The following is a 19,312-nucleotide window of genomic DNA, read 5'->3' as shown; positions in this document are numbered from 1 at the left end:
TCATTTTGGCTGTGCTATTGCACACTACATACATTTTGTCATGGGTGTGCGATTACAGCATCAAATCATGCATTGTAGTGAATCAGGCTCTCACTCTGGATCTTGTTTCCAAAACTGTCATTTTTCTGCAGATCACAATCCCCATATACAGTATGTGTGTGTACTGCAATTGAAACTATACACATTGTATAGTTTCAATTGCAGTACATTTCTGTGTATGAGTTAGTGCAAGGTGTTGAGTTTTGAAGATCCCCTTGCCATTCAGAATGTGGAAAATAATTAATAAAAATAAAAAAGTATTCATGTAGAATTTTCTTGTGGTGGAGATTTGTCCCTTATAGACCTCAGTGTAATTATTTTTAAAATGATGCACAAGGGTTAAACTAATTTATAATTTTTTTCTTCATATTTTTCCAGGTAGCTTCACAAGTGCTCTCTTTGAAATGCTCTCTCTTTGAAGTGTAAAGGAAATGTGCACTTACTATAATGGTCTATCCCTTAGAGGCAGTGTCAAAAACACATGCCTTAGTGAGCCATCCACTGAAGTAATTAAGACCAGTAGGCCGAGGGGACACCCCTCAGTTCATTAATTTCAGGTTTTAGAAATGATAATTAGTGAGTTTTTTTTATGTCTGAAATCCTCCTTCTCTGCCCTTTTCCCTTGCCTGCCATCTTCTTCTGTCTCACTTTTGTGTCTCCTCTTTTGCCGTCTCTATTCCTAACTCTTTCTTTGTCGTCTTCCCATTCTTCTCGTCTTTGCCCCAGTGGTTTGCTTTGATGCCAAGATCAACTTTGATGACAACGCTGAGTTCCGTCAGAAGGCCGTGTTCGCCATGGACGACATGACTGAGAGCGACCCCACGGAGATGGAGGCAGCCAAGTGGGACCTCAAATATATCGGACTGGATGGAAACATTGCATGTTTTGGTATGGAAACAAACCCTCATTCCTGCACACAGAAGCACTTGCATACATCAATAAGTGAACCCCTCCTGGTATAAGACTTTAATGCGTCTCTTAAGTCACGTAAGTGAAAAGCTCGGACACAGTTAAAACTTAGTCAAAGTAAAGGCAGCCTGGGCTCTCCTCCAGTCCACATTACAAGCAGCTTTTTGAGGACTCCAGAAGGAATGCTGCCATAACCAATGCGTTCTAATTAGCTATAATCCGCCCAGAAAGTCTCCAGTGAGCCAGATTGTTAGCATTCTCATTAAAGGCCCCCTCTCTTGTCATAAATCAAAGCTTTTACAGTGTACAGCAGCACTAACAGGTGCTCTCACTTCTTACCCCGTAGCCTCATAAACACATTAGATGTCTGTTAGCACTACCCCCCCCCTCCTTCACACATGCTCTCCTACACACCCATTCTGCATCCCCAGCTCCCAGCCTCTCTTAAAGTAACAACAGCTTTTAAGGCCCTGCAGCTTCCTTGAGAGCTCTGTAAGCCACCAAAGTGACAGCTGTTAAAGCGAATTTCCCTTTTATTGAGACCCCGGTCGGGGAGCTTGCCAGGACACAAGTTCAGCTTGGCTAAACCAAATGAGGTAAGACATTTTTTGTGCACTTGGCTCCTGCACAACTCAGCAGGGTAGCTGTGCTGGCAGTTGGCTAAATGATGACACGAGCTGCAAAAAAAAAAAAAGTGCAGCAGAACCTCTTTTAATCAACACTCTTTTCTCTGAAGTTAAGAGTCGAGTCATAATCAAATTTTCTCTGTGTTGCCCGACTTGACGCATTGAATGTTCCTGATTAGAAGATTTCCAACCGATTCACTTTTTAAGTGTGACTTTTTTCAGCTATTTGGTCTACTTTGGTCCATGTATTGCTGCTAGATTCCTTTATGGGTGTTTTAACAGTAAATGTCATCTTTCCTTCAGTGCCGGTAATTTTATTCTAATTAACTCACAGCTGTTGGCATCACATTTTACACTCGGAGACTTTTGTTTAATTTTGTTGAGTTAATCGTCAGATTTAGTTTCATTATACTAGACACATGATTCATGTAAAACGTTGTGTATGAGGTTATTGTTAGGGTATAGTGTCATTAACACTCACTCAACATAAGGAGACCCCTCATTTGATTAAATATATGTCTGTAAATATCTATCTGTATATTTCAGAATACATTTTTTGCATATTAATTGAACACCTTCAATTTTCACAGTGAATGGAGCTGGTTTGGCCATGGCCACTTGTGACATCATTGATCTGCATGGAGGGAAGCCAGCTAACTTCCTGGACCTGGGTGGGGGAGTCAAAGAGAGGCAGGTGTATGAGGCCTTTAAGCTGCTCACCGCTGATCCTAAGGTAAGGAAGACAAAGTGTCCTTTTTTCCATAGTAATAAATCAAATGCATGGTACTGTTGCTTATTTTAAAGCCTGTATTCAAAGTTAAGTCAGATTAGAAAAAAGCAGGCTCACCACCTGTTGAATTGTATTTGATATTGCAGTCATGTAGCTTGTCATATCACATTCATAAAAGCCTGTCTGTCTAGTTAGCACTTTGTCACAGAGACAACAGTGCTCATTAGACGAGGGACCTTGGCATATGTCCATGTTTCACTAAGGGAAACAGACTCTGGGAGGCAGTGTGATTATATGCCATCATTTTCAGTTGCAGTGGCATTATAAATCCCTCCTCTGTCTTTACTTTTAAAGACATGTGTGTCTGCACGCACACATTATAACGCAAGACAGGCTCGTGTGCACAACACAAAACGAATAAACAAGTTTAAATCAAAGCGTGCTTCTGAAAGTCTTGCTGCTCTGGGTGAGTGGCAGCTTGGGGTGTTTTACAAGTGATTCAGCTCGATGTTCAGAAAGCTAATAACTCCAAACTAAACAATGTGAGCCCTGTAACTACACCACAGTGCTGATTGTGTGTTGACAGTCATCACACTGCTAATTCCCCTGCTGCTGTCACTCCTTCATCCCTGCACTGATCTCCGGTTGCCTCTGTGTTAGCATCTCTAGCATGGCTTGGTTGTACAGAATACAGAGCAGCATTTGATAACAACTCCGTCTTCTGTTCCCTTTTTTTTTTTTTTTTTTTAAACGCTGGTTTGACTTGGAACATTGTGCTTTGGAAAAATACTACATCATCTGGACTAATTTTATGTATATTTAAATACATGGCACCTGAGAGTTCCCAAATTGCACCATCATTTACCAGTGCTGGTTGTTGAGATTTACCAGTAAATACACCTCAACAGTATAGAGTTGCATCTTGCTGCTCAGAATTCACCTTCATATCACATTTCTGCTTTTCTAACCATGCTAGAGTAAGCCAAGCTTAGCCAATATGAATTTCTACAAATAACAGAAAGGTTGTGAATACTTATGTGGCAACTGTGGTACACAGTCTGCTCCTAAAATAGATAATTCCATCAATATTAGACTACAAGAAAACCTAGTTTCACCCAAATCTAATGCACAGTAGTATCATTTTTTACACAACAGTGTGAGCAGTGAGGATGTATAAATGGTAGCAACACTTTCTACCTCATATTTATCACCCAGCAGTGAACAGACCTGTGTTGTACACCTTTGCAGATGAATGTTAAAATCCCACCAACCTTTAACACCCCAGCAGGTGATACATTGCCTTGCCCACATTTCCACCCATGTGTAGATTCTATTTGGTCTTACGTGAATTCAACCCAATGGTCTGTGAGGGAAAATAAAACTGAATATTGTGGATAAAAAAAGAGAAGTGATCAATAATGGAGAGAAAAAACTACAAAGACTTGTCACTCTCCGCCGGAATGGGGCCTCCATCTATTATTATTGAACCCTTTTAAAATGAGGTGGAATTCTGCAGAAGCAAATTCATCGTTTTAAAGTCCCGAAAAACACTCCCACTCTAGTACAAGAGGGATCCTCCTCCACCCTCCTCCTGTTCCTCCCTTCTCTTTCTGTCTTGGGCTGATTCCCCAGATCCAGATGGGGGAGTAAGCCTGCTGCCTGTCCCTCCTGCTGCTGTGTATGGAAATAGAGACAGTGAGCTCCTCCCTAACAGGGAAAAAAGTAGAATAGGATTGACATTAAACTGGGTTGAAAGCACCATTAGCATTTCAACCAGGGGAGCTGAGAAACCTGCTCTGATCTGTGGAGGGAATGTTAATCATTTCACAATAAGAGCCAGAGAGAGCACTCCTCATTTGCATTTAGTTTCTTTTTTTTCCACAAATTACCACTCCCAAAGTCAAAGATATGAGCAGGAATTGAAATTAAAATCATGCTCTGGGCTAGGTGAATGTGACAAGGCAAAAATGATTGATTTCATGTGTCAATAAGTTGTGATGAGAGCACTGTTCTCCTTATTTGCCTTAAACACCAAGGCAATCAGTGCTTATGGCCTTGAAATACAAGACCCTTTGTTGACAATTTATTCGCACTTTTAGGTCCCACATGGGCTGATTTACTCACATTTCACATTGTTATCGTTCTACGTTTAGAAAAAAAAAAACATTTCTTCTCCTCTCAGCTAATAGTTTTGACAGCATATATTACGAGGACGCTTATTTTCACTGGTGCCGCACCAAACAAACTCGATAGATGCTGTAGGGAAGGCCATTAATGTTCTGCTGCAAACATGAATATGTGCTTTTTATTAGAGACAACTGTGACTTTTGACTGGCCCGATTAAAATGGTTTATTCGATGTGGAAAAGAAAGAAGTGCATTCAGTGGCCGGGCAGGCAGTGCAGGAGGGAATATCCTGCTGTAATGATGCCACACATTTCCACAAAAACAGGTATTTTGGTGTGTGTCTTCTCTTGCAGTCTTTCTTCCTCAGTCGTTTTTACGCTTTTGTCTCCCTGCCTCCGTCTCTCGCTCTCTCCCTCTCAGTCTTCGCTTTGATGTCTCAGGCTCATTGTGCTGAGAGGAGTGGAAGTGATGTGAGTGTACTGCTGGCACTAAATAGCAGAGACGGAGCCTGAAATGACAAAGCCTCCTCTTTCTTGTTTGCTCACTCTCTCCACTATCTACCCGTGCAGTATTCATTACCTTAAACATTATTATTCTCTGAAAGAAAGGGGAAGAGAAAAGATGAAACGAGGATACTGTATGCGAAGTGGGAACAGCGTAAGAGAAGAAAAAAAGTCGAAATGAAATGATTGGGAGAAAAAAGCAAATCATAAAGTGGTTATGCAGCCTAGTGTGTGTTAAATATGTGAGATGTTATGTAGCTCAGCTGGGTGTACTAGACCATTCAGCTTTATTTGAATTTAGGCCCCCGGCTTTTTAAGACATATTTATTTTCCATGCTAAAATAAATAGCTGCACTTTCTTCATATCCACGTATAGAACAGTCCGTTGACAGAATGGCTGAATTTATTGAGGTTTCCCTCACATCACCTGTAGGCAAGCAGAGCCAAGCAAATACCAACAGCCAAATAACCTCGTTATTGCCTTGTGCCTGTGTCGTAAAGAAAGTGGCAGAGTGATGTTTTGTCCAACTCAACATCCATTTTGTTCTCAGGGCTTAGGGCTGTTTTTTGTAATTTTTATAGGCTAGAGTAAATGATTACGTTTTTCTAAAGCACACTTTTGTTGTTATTGTATTTTGGCATTAGGTCTCCCACCATATCAAACAATTAGTAACAATGGCAAAAAAATCAATATTCAACTTGATTTTCAACTTTTGATTTGACCGAATCAAAAAAGTATCTCTGATCTGTAGTGCAAATGCATTATATAAGACTACACTATATATTATATTGCTACAAATGGTTCTACCACTCACATTTAATGAACTTCTGTTCATTTTATAACCATATACAGTAGCATGCTGTTGATATGATGACAAAAATAATAATGTATTAAGGCAAGTGCTCCCTTTCAAGGGCCAATTAACTTTTAGACATTGGAATTAGAATGTGAAAAATATATTAAAATATCCCGAATGGATAATACATAAACAATAATAGTAAAACAAATTGTTCACGTGAATGGAATCTCAGTGCTGAGCATGTAATCCATGTTATTTTCTGTCATTATATTTTACCCGTGCCATACGTGCCTCACATGCAGGCAACTGGTAAACGCCAGTTAGCTGTGAGTGTGTGTGTGTGTGTGTGTGTGTGTGTGTGTGTGTGTGTGTGTGTGTGTGTGTGTGTGTGTGTGTGTGTGTTTGAAGGAGAGCTGCTTGAGCCCCACCCACAGTGAGAGCAGACGAGAGGGCAGAGACAACCGGACCAGAAATGACAGCATGTTTTTCTTGTCTACTCATTCAGTTTACGCTCTGAAAAAAACCTTAGGCTGAACCCAAGTCTTATAATGGTAGTGAAAACTCTGCCATTGATTGTGTCATCATATCATTCCTATGAGTGTTCATACATTAAGTTAAATTTAAAGAACACCTAATGTTTTTGTTTTGGCTGTCGGCTTATTCCATGCTGTTCAGGCTGTTAAGTGGTTGCTCCTAAAGCAGGCATCCTCCCAGGCGTATATGTTCAAATGCATATGTTAATGTTGTATACGGTAATCATCACACTGCTGAGCATGAATCATCTTCTCAGCCCCCACTGGTTTGCTTTTCTCCTCCTTTCTCGCTCTATTGTGGGATTACCATTATTAGGGAAATCCTGATTGATCAGCCACCAATCATTATTGGTTGCTTTTTCATTAAAAAAATCACCAATGACCTTAAACTCATCACCTGCGGTTAATACAGCTGAGAAAAGCAAGGTGTTCCATCTAGTAAAGTCCCACCTCCCACTGTGTTCAGTGTACTGGTGCAAAGTATGCCAAAGATGAATCGGTATTGGCCATGGATCAGCTGATCTCATTTACAGATTATCAGTATTGTCGGCAAAAAAAATGTGATTGGAGTGTTCCTGATTAGTATGTGCGCCCCCCCTGCTTCAACCCACTTTGCCCTCCAGTAAAATTTCACACTGTTTTGCTTCTTTCCAGCTCAACGACTCTGCTGTAGCTCACCTGTGCCCCCCACTTTAACCACTTTCCTCCTTGGCACAGCAACACTCATAAGTCCCATCTTCCCCTCTACAGGGAACACACCACTATTACTACCTCTCCAGCACTGTCTTCTGTTTTTATGTGAAAGAGTCTTTATCAGTATTATTCACTGCTACCTACGGAGTGATACATACCCGGATATTATAGTGGCTCCCCAGTGTGTCTGTCTACTGGTCTCTCATCATAGAATTTCCTCATGTGGTGGTTTTCTCTTCTCCTTCTTCTTTTCCTTGTTCCTTCTTGCCATCTTTCTTGCTTCTTTGTATCTCTCTCTACTTCCCTGTAGCCTTTCATCTAGCTAAATCCTATTAAAGTCAATGTGAGGATCTCCCCCCAGTTACATGCCTGCTAGCTAAATCCTCCAGGAGCCCAGGCGCTGTCTTTCTCATCCCCATATGGAGATGTCTGAACCCATGTCTAATGTGCTTCAACATGTATGGAGTCACAGAAAGCCAGTAGCTCTGGTCCAAACCAGTTGAGCCAAGTAAATGTGTTATGAAAAGTGTATCATCCTTTCCTCAGGCTACTGAGGAAGGGAGGAAAGGTACCCTGTTTTACAAGGCTGTGTCCTTAGGATATTACGACTCACAGCTGTGATGGAAATCGCACAGCTCAATCAGTCACCAAGCAGAAAACACGAGTAGGTGCAAATATATACTTGCACCCACGTCATTCACAAATCTGCACACACATGCGGCCCTCCAGAGACCCTGACAACTTTAAATCACAAGAGTCACCTGAGATGTGAGAGCCTCGTGCTGTGTGATTTTAGAGAGAACCAAATCACCTCTCTGCCTGAAGCTGAGGGCCTGTGGGAGATGCCAGTCCGCTGTGTTATAAACACAGGCAATGCAAAGCCATCAACAGAAAGAGGGAAGGGACAAAACAAGCTACCATGGTAATGGAGTTCATTCCCAGTGTGCAGAATATTACACAAGGACTGAATAGAGGGCCAGCCATGTACTTAGCCCAGCAAACACACTGGGGCTGCCATATTGAGGCCAGGCCACAGTAAGAGTGAGCATAGCTTGTAACAGGCCTGTGTGTGTGTGTTGACGAGGGAGGGGGGGGCTCTCTGGATGATGTATTTCTTCTTTTTTCAGCTATGGGCTGCGTAGGTCATTGTATTGGTTTGCCATTATATGAGAAAGGGTCCACCTCATATAATGGTTTTCCTGCAGATTTGCTTACAGTGCATTAAAATCCTATGTTAGTGACAGATATAGGGTTAGGATTTCTGTATCGTGGGACCTCCTCTGCTTAAAAACCACTGCAGAGATGTGTTCGAGGCTAAATCCAGACTGCACCGACCGTGCACCCTGTGTTAGATCTTGAAATACATCACCAGGAGTCTGTTGAAATGTAATTGCCCCTGTAAGTAGGAACACAAGGACACTCTTCAGCCCACTGCGTTGTTCTCTGGATTGTGTGAATGTTGTGTGGCTGTCTGTGAATGTCAAGGTTGCCCATTCAAAACCTCCAACACATAAGGCAAAAGTCAAAATCTCAGCTGTGCAACCTCAGTGAAGTAAACATCTAAAGGCTGGCATGGAGAGCCCAAACTCACTACTTTGCCAAAGCTTTTGGTCCTTGAACATTTATCAGATGTACCCATCAGACAAACATCCATTGCCTATTTCTTAGCAAGGCATTTCTCTGAATTCTGCTCTGACAAACATGTGTTTTTCAGCATGTGTTTCTTTTTTTTTTCCATCACATTCCTCTTCCTTTCCATATGTTGTCTGAACATGCCTATAGGGGCCATGAAAGAAATTAATTATCGTGACAGCAGATGTGTTGGTTGTGTAAAAGTATTGATTTAAGTGGTTTAAGGGTGGTCTCTACAGACAATTTAAACAAGCTTTTTATACAGGCATCTCAAGAACACATGACAATATACATAATAGATTTGTTTCTGTTTTTCCTCCTTATAGTCAGTTTGGCACAAAAAAATGAACCATTTGTAGAAATGTAACATTAGAGTTAGAGTTTCACATAGCAGAAAGCCTTATCTTTGGTGTGATTATAGCCTCTCCTGTGTCTGAACTATAATTGTAACATGATAGAATCATGGATGATATCAGATGTTCTCATTATGCAGAATATATGTAATGCATAGAGATGTTGCCTTACCCCGCTCTACTCACACAAGTATTAGTAGTTACTGATAACATGAAAGGTGATATTGACGCTCACTCATGTACACTCACCCAAACTCCTATACAGTAGTACAGTACATCCTCCTACCACATCCATATACTGTGATGGATCAAATAACAAATGTATGCATATGTCATGAATTTTGGTAAAAATGTACACTTGACACATAAGAATGGAGCTCCAAGTCATAAACGTAGGACAAATGGGGTCGTGGCATTCCATACATTCTCCCTCTCATTTCTCTCCTGAAGGTTAATTTGAGGAAGTTAAGGAATTGTCCAGAGATGCACCATGGAGCTGATGACTTGTCAGATTGATTTGCCCTTCAGGGAACTAATGCCTTGTCTGTCTCTTTTTTTCAATTTGATCTTGGTGAGAACAGCGCAGCATGTTTTTAAAGACTCATGTCATTTTACACTGCAGCACCAGCGGACGACTCTATTACTTAACCATCATGTATGCATAAAGACTATAGATTTCTAATGTATTCATCCTGATCCCAGCACCTTGTCTGGCACCAATTCATCCCCCGTTGATTCTCACACAAACACATACACACACATGCGCACGCACGTACAGACAGGTCCCATGGGCATGTCTGATTGAGCTTTCTCCTGTCTGCCATTCCTCATCCGTGGGAAATCAATAGAGGATCTGGGATTGGAGCTCGGGCTAATTGAGCTCTGCTCTCTCTGTTCTCTTATTGCTGCCAGGAGCGTTTTGTCATCGCAGCACCTGGTTCACACCATGGGGGCCAGGGGGAGGCAGCCAGTGATCAGATAGGCCCTTTGGATGCCACAGGGAGGGGAGCTGCGTGTGATTGAGCGACCTTGTGAAGTCGAGCACTCAGAGGAAGGGCATGGCAAAGGAGGGTTTCATTTATTCTCATGCGCCTCTGTAGGAGCTGCTTGATGTTTCTTCCTCTTCACCTGATCATGGAGGAAATAGAGAGATGTTCTTCTTCTATTGCACAGTGTCGAAGTGAGAATCATGACAGTCCTGGTTATGACTCAGGGTTACATGCACATACAGTACAGTACTCTTAACTTTTTTTTTTCCCTGGCTGCACAGAAGGCTGGTCCATGGCAGCACACTGCATAATGGTCGTTGCATCCATTTGCATGTATTTCACATCCTACCGTTAACCAAGAGAGATCAAGCGAATAAATTAAAATTAACTGAAACCATCGCCTTGGCAACATCACTAACCTATGATATCTCTAGCTATATATACCATGGAATGAGAGTGGAGGTTATGATGTGTTTACACTTCATGCATGGTCTCAGTGTTTTCGTGAATCACTAACCCACGGTGATTCCTCATATTACTGTACATGTGGTATGCTATTGCTACTTGGTGTTATTGTTACAAACTGCTTTTCTGTTCTCCTCAGTATTATAAATGGATATTCCTTGCATCCCAACCCTCTGCCGTCATTGCTCAACTCTTTGCCACCATTCAAGTTCCTCATCTCAGCATCTCTCTATCTGTCGCAGACTTGATGGAGTATTACCATCACAAACAGCCCTGTCCAGTGCTGAGAGACATTGCAGGCAGAAGTGTGACTGTTAGACCCCCCCTCATTTCACGCTCCCTTGGCGCTTATGTGTTCACATGCTGGGGGATTATGTGAGGCCACTCAAACACCCAGTTGATGAAATCATTTGTGCTCTCTGAGCCATGCACTGACACCACAAACGCCGTGCCCTTTCCTGTCCTCCAGGGCTATTAATGTGGGTGATATTTTTGAAGTTACTTGTCGAGGTTAAACCTTGGCATTGAAACTCAGGTTATTTTGCAGTGAGAGCTGTTGAATGTTGCTGTAAATTAATTAGCAGAACACAAAAAAGGAAACAAACAAGCAACATGCCAAAACCTTGAAAATGTCTTTTTCCCTTCCCCCTTTGATTGGTGGTGGTCAAAGTGCACCTCAATAAAGTAAATGGAGTATAACTAACTCTGACTAACAGTGGTAATGCAGCAATAATGTCATATTAGTATACATGTTAGCAGACACAGTTAAATAGACAGTGATTTACAATGTTTTATGTATTTTCTTTTATTAATGAGGTATTATTGGCTCAAATTATATACAATATGGAAAGACTTGTGGATCATACTGTATATTACTGAGGGTAGCATATCCTGACATTTAGTCCCTTTTGTGTATAAGGCTCCAAAAAACAGTGGATCCTACATTTACCTTAATGCAACTCAATGGCATCTTTTGTCAGAGAAGTTTATTGGCCGAACTTTGGAAAGCTCCTTTTTAAGCTACAAAAGACATTACTGTACAGTATACACAAGTTTTCACAGCCTGGGCAACACTGTGCATTACAAGTAAATGTAAAAAGTCTCCCTTTTATTCTTTTGTATTGAACATCCTGAGAATAGTAGACAATCGCCCAACCTTATTGGAAACGGATTACACTTTTAAAAGAGTGATAGAAGCCTGCAGCTGACTGCTACTATTGTGCTTGACGGCTAACAGTATGTTACTACACAGCTTAGTGTCTGCAGTATCTGTGTATGCATCCAGTTGTTTGCTTTTTACTTTCTGCAGATTACACACATTTGCTCAAGTGCGCTGCATTTGTTTTTGTTCTAAAAGGGCCACAGGCTTTCACCAACTCGCATTAACCTTCTGATTTTATTCCAATTAAATGCAATAGCCCTTCTGTCCTCCGTCTTGTTAAAGCCCACTGGGTTCTAAGCAGGGTCGTGGGATGAGATAATGGTTACTCTTCACCAGCTCCTTTTTGCTATTCACCTCCACAACACCCTCAGTGTGACACTTGCAAGGGCAGTTTGTAGCAGTGTTTTGTTTCTTAATGTTTTAACATCTTTGTCCAGGCTGAAAAAACATGAAATTGTACAGTATCAAAGAAAAGTTAACACTGTGGAATTTATCTGTATTGAATACATTTTAATTTTCAGGGTTAATGTTCAGATTTCAATCTCAGTGACAAATATAGACAGAAACACATCCATCCCAGAGAGGCCCCAGAAACACATTCTATTTTATATAATAAATAATTATATTGCTTTTGTTCTGGAGTGACCCAGTCACTGTCCAGACATTAATCCAATAAAGATGCCGCTCACATCAGACATCTTAAGAATATGTCTAAACTGAACCAGCTCTCTAACTCTGTAGTCCAAACCTCCTCCTGAACGTTGTGAAGGTCTGAGCAATTATTAAATCCAAGGGTTCACTTACGTTTTCCAACAGCAATTAAAGTATTGACTAGTGGGGTGTCGAGTGGCGCAGTGGGTTGAGTGAGCGCCCCATGTGTAGAGGCTACAGTCTTCACTGCAGTCAGCCCCGGTTCGAATCCCCCATCGGTTGGCCCTTCCCTGCATGTCATTCCTCCTCTCTCTGCCTCCACATATCCTGTCTCTCTCACCTGTACTATCAATTAAAGGCAAAAAAAATCCCCCCAAAATACTTTAAAGTATTGACTAGTCATTCTCAAAAAGAAAACATGTGACATGGGCTAAGACTATTGTGTGTGGTTTTCCACATTTGGACTAGACTTGGATGAGGATCAGATCAATTCATGATGAATACCAGGTAATTCTAAAGGGCTCACTTTGTTTTTTCTCACCCTTGTACATAGTATATACAGTAATGAGCTGGTTCCTAAAATATGCAGTCTAATGAACAAGCATTCAAGTACATACTATTGTCTGTTTAAATGTCCTGTCTTCCTTCTGTGCCCCTCCTCCTTCTCATCATGTTTCAGGTATTTGTTGCTTTGTATGGCGAGACATGCCGGCAGCAGTACAGCGAGAGATTATTGTCAGTGTAATTGGCTTTTCCAGGCCTGATTTGATACGAGCCTCTTGTCTGATCCACACACTTCTTTATTATCGAGCGTAATGGAAAGACGACGGGGCTCACATGAAACGTTCGGCTCATCATATCTCCAGAGAAATCGCCTCTTGCATTTTCGTTTCAATGCTCCGGGTCAGGGTAGAAAACAGTGTATCTGTGAAGATGAAGGACTCTCAGCATACACACATACACAAACATGTTGGCATCATACATATACCACAGACAAAATAAGAAAAATTATCTTGAATTTTGAAAAAATAATGCAACACTCTTTATATGCACTCATGCAAGACTTTCACATGTGCTGTACTATTTCACATTTAATTATGCCACCATTTCTGATACATCACAGCCTATGGGAAGAAATTGGTACCAGATGGTACGATCCAGACCAGTCCCCAGTTCACTGTCCAAGCTGACATGACTGTCTGTCGCTGCAGCAGTCTGCCTTGTTCACCAAGCAGCAGAGGCAATGTAGAACACGGCTCTCCTACACTATTATCTCAGTCAATATCTGCTACTGCCAGAGGAGGATACTGATGGACAAGAGATTTACACCGGGAAACCTGAGAAGTACTGTAAGGGGTGAGCGTAGAACAAGATTTACCAGAAATAGGATCGAAATTCAGTGTTTTGTGGACACGTTGTGCATATTTATGAGATCCCATTTTGTCAAATAATTTAGTTAATACTAAAAATTAAAGCTAGGAAATCAAGTAATTATCTTACATACTGTATGTTGGCAGAATAGATAAAACCAGATCTTTCCTTTACACCCATAATTTCTTAATACTTACTGTATTTTTTTAAACAGAATTGTTCTTATTAACTCTTTTTCTCCATTGTCATTCTGGTGTGGGTGATACAACATTTGCTTTGTAGATATTTTGTTGCCAAGACTACAACCTCTAAGGCCTTTTTCTCTTGGTTTTATTTCAACAGACATTATCAGTCACTCCAATTTCTTACTAAATACTCAATAAAGGTTGGCTATCTAGCTGCCATAGACATTGTAAAGATCAAAGTGTAGTGCTTCCTTCTATAAAAAATATTCTTTCACCTTAATGGAATCATAATGGATCCGGGTGGCAGCCTTTGTTAAGGGATTTCAAGTTTCAATTTTGATAACCACTTCAGTCTTATTTTGTAACATCTGCTTCTCACTGTCTCTTTTATACAGATTTATTAAATTAAGAGGGAACAGTAAATCTTTAGCTGAAGACACAGTAGCTCCATTTTGAAAATCAAACCAGAATTAATATGAAACTGAAAGCGTTGTCATATAACCACATACCCATGTAACAGTCTGGATACATTGTTGTGTATGACAGACAACAGCTAGTAGAAGACAAAATGATGGGTTTGACATATAGTGAAAACATAATATTAACAACAAAATATCTTCATCTTTTTGTATTAAAAGGATATTCTGGCGTAAGTTTAACCCATGGTCTAACACACCGTGGCACAGAGTAAGACCCCCCCTCAAGAGATCAAGTTTGCAGACCACTAGCTTCTCCGGTTGTAGCAACTTGAGCAAAGACCGCATGATAGCAATACACTGCTGTCTATTTCTCCACCAAGCAACCGCCATCAAGAAAGACACTCATAGCCACAAATAATGCTCAGAACAGCACCAAACTTCAGCAACAGTACAAATAGTGTCCCAGCCCATAATACGAGGCATCAAACACCTGCTGGCTTTGCCTGAAAAGAGACGAAAACCAAACTCACCCACTCTCCTCCAGCCGCTTGCTCGTTTTTGGGAAGCCCTGTCGAGTTGATTTCCGAGTGCAGTAGAAAAGTAAGGAGTCCAGTAACGCTTACAGTATGTTCACACCAAAAGTGTCGGGAGCGTTGTGGCGGCCGGAAATCATTCACTTTCAGTGGATGCTGGCATCAACGAGCGCCACGATGTGAGCATCCAGAGTGTCAAATCGAAGTTGAGAGAAGCTCAACTTTGTGTAATGAGAAGCGTCGCCACCGAAGCAGCAGCCAATTGCAGACCGGGATTGAAAATTGAAAGAGCCTGAATGGACACATCTGCAGCGCTGCTCGAAAGTCCCGTACTCTTTGGCCGCCGGCCGCTAGAGCTGGCAGGCGGAGAGATGCCAGCGACCATAGCGTCTGCAGACGTTAAAGATGCTTTTAGTGTGAACGTACGGATTGTTCCAAAAATGCAACACGCTTTTCTGGATGTGATAGTTTGAGCAACTCAACTCCGTTCATTTCCCTGTTGACACTTGCTAATTTATTGTTAGAAACAGAGAGGGAATACAGATAGGAACAATGATGCATTTGGTAATCTACTCATCAGGGCTTCCCCACAATGAAAAAGCAACTGGAGGAGAGTGGGTGAGTTTTGTTTTCGTCTCTTCAGGCAAAGCCAGCAGGTGTTTGATGCCTCGTATTATGGGCTGGGACACTATCTGTACTGTTGCTGAAGTTTGGTGCTGTTCTGAACATTATTTTGGGCTATGAGTGGCTTTTTCGATGACGTTTGCTTGGTGGTGAAATAGACAGCAGTGTATTGCTGTCGTGCGGTCTTTGCTGAAGTATTTACAGCTAGAGAAGCTAGCGGTCGGCAAACTTGATCTCTTGAGAGGGGGTCTTACTCAGTGTCACGGTGTGTTAGACCATGGGTTAAACTTAGCCCAGAATATCCCTTTAAGCGTCTAGCTGATTGAGGTAGTTGCAATCAGTGTTTAAAAAAACTTAAAGGCTTCCATTTGAACTTCCTCTGTGATCTTAGATAAGGCCACTTTTTATTTAGTTGTCAAAATAATTGCTTTTCATACCAGAACGATGCCATCAACCATTTGGATTAAGCCTTTAGTAGGCTGCATCGGTTCTCCTTGAATTTGCTACTTTGTGTCTCTCCTTTTTGCATATACTTGCCTTTTGTAGTGAGTTTGATCCTACAGCATTTTTATCAGTCCTACAGCGTTCATCTTTCACATCCAGAGCATCTTTTTTTTTACTAGTAGCAAGCATGGGAATATCATAAATACTGTGTAGGGGAAAGAGATGAGTAGACATGTACTGACAGAGAGGGAATGAGTGAGAGAGCTGTGTTGAAAAGAGCGATAAAGAAAGGAAAATGAGAGTCCAGTGAGTGAGGAGCCAGAATGGGTGTAGAGAGCAGTAAAATAGGTGGAGGAGTGGGGTGTGGGAGCGGGTTTCTAGCAGTGATTACATTGTCCATCAGGCCACAGGACGGCCTGCATCAGCCCACAGGATTGATGTTTGACAGAATAATTAGAAAACTGTCTCAGCCTGTAATCACTGGAGCTCATCTTGCCGGAGAAGACTTCCATTCGCTTTCTGCCACACATGCACACACAAGCAGGCTAGTCCCGAGCCATCTGTGCTTGACTGGTATATGGGACAGTGGGTTGATAGAGTGGTAAGATGGGAGTGTTCCTGTCTATTCTCAAGGAACTGAAAGAGTTTATCTGCAGAGGTGGGGACGGGAGGCAAGTGTGGTACCTCACTCACTGGTTCAGTGAAGGTAGGAGTGGAGAACACACTGGTGGTTTTTAAAGGTGCTGAAGGTAGAGTTTATGGACTGGAAAAAAAATGAATTAAATGGAGTTTTACTATAGCGGGTGGTAGAACGAATGAGATGTGGGACTTAAGAACCTCCCAACCCTACTTAAACTCTTTCAGCACTATTGTGTGTCAAAGAAAGGTGAGAGAGTTGTATGGAAATTGTTGGACATTCAGTGACAGGATACACATCGATCAAAGCATTTCACTTTTCAGCCTTTAACACTACAGCATGGTCATTTTGTCCAGTGGAAATGGTTAATGTGGTGAACCTTCATTGGTTTGCCCTTATGGGTGGTAGCTGAGAAGTTTAGTGTTAATTCTCATTTAGTAGTTAATCATTTGTTTTCCTCCTAGTAATGTTTTCATATTTGTGTACGAACACCACTGCACGATAGAACAGCTGCATCTAGTGAACAAAACTAAAGCAAATGAACATTGAGATTGGAGGGTAATTTGTGACCTTGTTGGAACAGTTGCTGACTAAACAGTCTCACCACATCATATCCAACAAAGTTCCTCAGCAGATAGAGTTTAGTTTTTTTTGGGATTGAAGATAGAGTAAAAGGACTTGTCAGTCATCTTAATATATGTATGCTTGTTACATTAATGCATAGCTATTATATTTATAGAACAAGTCAAGCAGATTTGTCTCATGCTTCAGTGGTGTGATCAGATCTGGCAAACATAGCAACTGACAAGACAAAAACAGTGTTAAGAAACAGCTGCAACTGAACTTTACCCTCAGATGTTCCACATAAAAGACCAATGGAACATTACTACACTGTAATTATGTCTTCTGGGTTGTTTTACTTTTCAATGAATCACCTTGTTTTGGACTCAGGAAACAGGTATTTTTGTTTTTGCAAGATTTTAAGATGGTTAAATGCTGTGAAGTCACCATGTATTCATGGATTTCGTCGACCTGCAGATCAAAATTCGGCTTTTGAGATTTGTCTATATTTGGTTGTTGAAGCAAAGCCAGAGCAGTAATAATCATGTTTCACAGCAGCAAGCTTTCTACAGTAACTCTAGCACAATTCACCCCAACATTACACAACAGTTATATGGTCTTCATTGCAATCAAGCATAATCGAAATCGCTATTCTTCAGTAGAAATGGCAAAAAAAAAACATTGAATTTCTCTTTCAAGTGGGTTCAAATCGAGGAATCTGCTGCTTGGCTCTTGTCATTTTGTGATTTTGTGAGATTACTGTTTTCTTTCCTCTATGTTACTAAGCAGAGTGAGAGACTAAAAAGGAAGGATGCCATTTCCCAATGGTATGTCTATTGTTACTGGTCTGATGCAGTACAGCTCTCCAACGTCCACAATAAATCATAAACATTTAAAGTACTGAAAGTCTAGGTTCTTCATTAGGATAATAGCCTGAGCATTCACCTGCAGTCCAAAGGTCACATTATTTGTCCACCTTATATGCCCCTCCTGACATGGAGCATGCCCCTAGATGAGACCTCCATCGATCTGGAATCTACTCAGCCTCTTCCTTTTCCTCCTGAGGCTTTTATCGGTTTCTCTGATCCCTTTAATACCTGAGCAAACTCTTAATGGCTAATTGATATGCTGTTCTGTTCTCCAGAGCTCCATCAAAATCTGTGGAGCAAAATGTCAGCCTTCGAGCCATTGGTCACCCCAAACCCCAACCCCCCGGCTGTAAGACAACTAAGAACCCTTTGCATTTGCATATGAGAGCAGACTACTTCTCTATTTGATGAGATTTTGAGGACATGGGAAAATTTCAGGTAACAGCTCCCACTGTAGAACAAAGTATGGCGTAAGCACGTTAACATGCCCAATCAGTGTATCTGTGTCTGGCTTTTTGAAAATTAAACCCTGATTGCGCCCATCTGTTCCAACCAGGTTTGGGTGTTTCTGGCACCTGCACACGCAGACCTCACAACACCCACAGGGGGTGAACGCAAGGGAAGATGAGGAAGGCGGAGAGAGCGGAGAGCAAAATATGTCCATCCTATCAATTTCAAAATTACTTATTTAGCCAGAGCCAGAGCGGCGTTGAAAAACAGTCATCGCCGTTTAATAACTGCAATGAATCAGTCATTGATGAGGATGAAAAACAAATCAGTGGGCTCATCGAAATAGAGTTTATACAGAGAGGTTTGCAGAAGTTGGTAAAGGTTGAAAATTGCATATGAAGATAACCTCCCATTCATCAGAATTACAGCTGTCTGGGGTTAATCCAGCCCTGCTAAAGTGCCTCTTTAGATAAAAATCCAATTGTAGGGGAAAATTATAAGCTCGCTCTCTTCTCTTTTGAATGATTTCTTTGTGTTTCATCACCTTCGTTCCGTTTCTTTTTGGTGTTTTAAGAGAACCAGTGGTCACCCTCTTACCTCAGTCCATCCTTTATCTCTCAAGGTGTCTTTTTTTGTATGTTTCCTCTGTTGTCAGCCATGAAGTATGTACTGTAACATAAGGGGTTGTACGTGCTGATTTCACACAGTGAAAGTCACACCAGACTATTATATTTTCTTGCCCTCACTTAATTGGCTGCTGTTGCATTCCCTCACAGCTTGAAAAAAGCCCCTAAGGTCCTGTGATTTAACAACTTGGAAACTTGTTGCATTGTATTGCTGCAAGAATCTTTCAATAGGCCTTAAGGTGAAAATTGCAGGTCTACCTCTTAGTGAGTGGGAGGGAAGTCAAGAAGTTAGAGAAGTTCTGTAAACATCCATAGCCTTCCATGTCCACTTGTCAAAGAGCAATTAGTGTGCTTTCATAAAGACAGGACTAAATGGTTTTCT

At 41.3% G+C, this 19,312-nt stretch overlaps 1 protein-coding gene across 1 annotated transcript in view; it reads left to right on the top strand.

Annotated features, from left to right (window-relative positions):
* The window catches only part of suclg2 (succinate-CoA ligase GDP-forming subunit beta), a 91,955-nt gene that overhangs the window by 50,083 nt on the left and 22,560 nt on the right, over positions 1-19,312 (top strand). Inside the window, exons 8-9 of the mRNA XM_083971005.1 lie at positions 766-927; positions 2,165-2,307. Coding sequence (XP_083827131.1) covers positions 766-927; positions 2,165-2,307 — 305 coding nt within the window. The remainder of the gene's footprint in view (positions 1-765; positions 928-2,164; positions 2,308-19,312) is intronic.

Source organism: Trachurus trachurus (assembly GCF_905171665.1).
Source record: "Trachurus trachurus genome assembly, chromosome: 5".
NCBI classification, from domain to species: domain Eukaryota; kingdom Metazoa; phylum Chordata; class Actinopteri; order Carangiformes; family Carangidae; genus Trachurus; species Trachurus trachurus.
This window is presented reverse-complemented; position numbering and strand designations above follow the sequence as displayed.